The 2,597-nt window shown below is 47.7% G+C and overlaps 1 protein-coding gene across 1 annotated transcript in view; it reads right to left on the minus strand.

Annotated features, from left to right (window-relative positions):
- The window catches only part of ankfn1a (ankyrin repeat and fibronectin type III domain containing 1a), a 116,630-nt gene that overhangs the window by 23,424 nt on the left and 90,609 nt on the right, over positions 1-2,597 (minus strand). Inside the window, exons 15-18 of the mRNA XM_008303337.1 lie at positions 2,281-2,380; positions 1,169-1,301; positions 846-962; positions 181-453 (exon numbers count right to left, since the gene is read on the minus strand). Of these exons, the coding sequence (XP_008301559.1) occupies positions 181-453; positions 846-962; positions 1,169-1,301; positions 2,281-2,380 (623 nt within the window). The remainder of the gene's footprint in view (positions 1-180; positions 454-845; positions 963-1,168; positions 1,302-2,280; positions 2,381-2,597) is intronic.

Below are 2,597 nucleotides of genomic sequence, written 5' to 3' on the forward strand. Positions count from 1 at the left end.
ACGGACTCGGCGCTTAGCTCTGGCCCAGCAAAGAGTTGGTGCCTGAAAAGCAGCAGTTCTGAGAACCTGGAGCCGGTGCTGAGGAACTGGTGCTGAGTCAGGCTCTAGCACGGAACTAGCACTGGACCTGGTTTGGTGGAAAACGGGTAACAGTGAGTGAAGCGAGCCCCAGACGCTCACCTGGATGGTGATGATGAGGAGGAGCTCACCTGGATGGTGATGATGAGAGGAGCTCACCTGGATGGTGATGATGAGGATGTCCAGGGCGTACGGCTCCTCAGGTGTCGACAGACTCTTCCTCTGACTCTGCAGTTTGGTCACCTGCATCCATTTTCCGCTGAACAGCGAATGCTGACTCTCGGTGTCTCTGATGGTGACCAGCAGGACGTTTCCATGGCGATCCTTGATGGGCTCGTAGTGGACCCGACCCAGGTTGTGGGTTCCTAAGAGGCTCTGCAGAACAACGGGAGCTTATGAGAGCTTTATACAGTCTACAGGCACAGAGGAGGAACGAAACCCACGTCTCCGGCTGACATCTGGTCTTTATGTTCCATCATAGCAAGAGGATGTGGAGCCACAGAACCACAGAACCAGGACAGGAAATGACATAAACAAGACACAGAACCACAGAAAAAAACCCAAAGCTGCCCCGAGACACATAAAATAACACAAAGCAGAGCAGAGACGCTGGAAGTGACCAGTGAGACATTTTTAAAAACCACAGCTCTGAAAACATGAAATTCTCTAAATTTAGCCAAAACATTGTACAGAACTGATTTTTGGTCTCAAATAACAGAGAAATAAACTGAACTGGACTGAGACGGTGGCCCGGTTAGGGTTCTGACCTGCAGCTGTCCGGCGGCCGTCAGCATCTTGTGTCGGGCCTGCAGGGTGGACGACGAGGACATGGACACCGACATGCTCTGTCTGAGCCACCGGACGTCCTCCCACATACAGGACAGCTGCAGGGGACAGGTTCTGATGAAGCTCAGCCACAGGATGAAACCCGACAGCAGGACGGTTCAGCACCAAACAGTGGACTTCATCTGTTAGCAGCTGCTAAAGCTAATCGACTGGTTTGGATCTGAAACTGAGCAAACGTACTTCTACTACTCCAGTACTGTACCTTGGTGAACCACAGGAAGTACTTGTACTACTACTACTGTACCTTGGTGAACCACAGGAAGTCCTGCATCAGGGAGCTGCTGTAGGAATCATCAACCTCCACGATGGGAATCTGGTCCTCGGCTGTGACCAGCAGACTGTCCTTATGGTAGAACACTGCAGCCAGGTAGATCCCCCTGTGGAGCAGAGTGGTACGGTCCAACGGGTCCAACGGGTCCAACGGGTCCAACAGGTCCAACGGGTCCAACAGGTCCAACAGGTCCAACGGGTCCAACAGGTCCAACAGGTCCAACGGGTCCAACAGGTCCAACAGGTCCAACGGGTCCAACAGGTCCAACGGGTCCAACGGGTCCAAGAGGTCCAACGGGTCCAATGGGTCCAACAGGTCCAATGGGTCCAATGGGTCCAACAGGTCCAACGGGTCCAACGGGTCCAATGGGTCCAACAGATGAGGTTCAGGTGTAGTTGAATCAAGAAAAACAGCATTTTTTTTTATCAATTTCACTGATTTATTAACACAGTCTGAGTCTGCAGGTAATCCAAAGATTACTCCAAGTTTTAGTTACTTCCTCAGTTACTCTAAACGTCAGCGTTTGACAAGGATGAATCAACACAGTCTGCAAACACAGAGGCTGCAGCTACTCGAAATATTATTCACTCCAAATACTACACTAGTTGATAGCTACTCCGTTAGTTACTCTATTAGTTACTCTNGTTAGTTACTCTAAATGTTCTAAAGTGTTCTACACGGCTGAACAAATACAACCAGCAACCCACTGAGGTTACGGCTACTCCAACTGTTACTGCGTTAGTTACTCTGTTACTCACTCTATGAGTTACACTAACAGTTAGTTACTCTAAATTTTAGCTATTTAAACTGTTGTACTCGAGTTGTTACTTACTTTAAATATTTATGACTGTAACTGTTTTAACTCGAAGAGTTACAACAAACAGGGTAACTAACTGTTAATTACTGTAACTAACAGTTAGTGTAGCTGTCAGTTACTCTGTTAGTTACTGTAACTAACAGTTAGTGTAGCTGTCAGTTACTCTGCTAGTTACTGTAACTAACAGTTACTATGGTCGTCTGACTCTGAAGCCTCTCACAGCTCGATAGTAAAGAACCAGTAAAGAGTAAAATCCTTCATCACAAACCTCTTTAGTGTTTTCACAAACTTGTTGGAGGAGTTGAACAGATGTTTTAAACTTCTGGACACCGACTGCTTCCTGCTGGGGTTCTGCAGCTTCGAGGCATCTGAAGACAAAAACAAGAAGAAACCAGGAATCAACAGACGCTAAATCCTGGAGCTCATGTGGTCTCCTCGTCCTGCAGGTGTTGAGCCATCTCCATGTCTCCAGACTTTTCCTCTCTGCTCTGCTCATCAGATGTAGAAAGATGTTCCACCATCAGTAGAAAGATGTTCCACCATCAGTAGAAAGATGTTCCATCATCAGATGTAGAAAGATGTTCC

This window comes from Stegastes partitus, unplaced genomic scaffold, assembly GCF_000690725.1.
Source record: "Stegastes partitus isolate 25-593 unplaced genomic scaffold, Stegastes_partitus-1.0.2 Scaffold1983, whole genome shotgun sequence".
NCBI classification, from domain to species: domain Eukaryota; kingdom Metazoa; phylum Chordata; class Actinopteri; family Pomacentridae; genus Stegastes; species Stegastes partitus.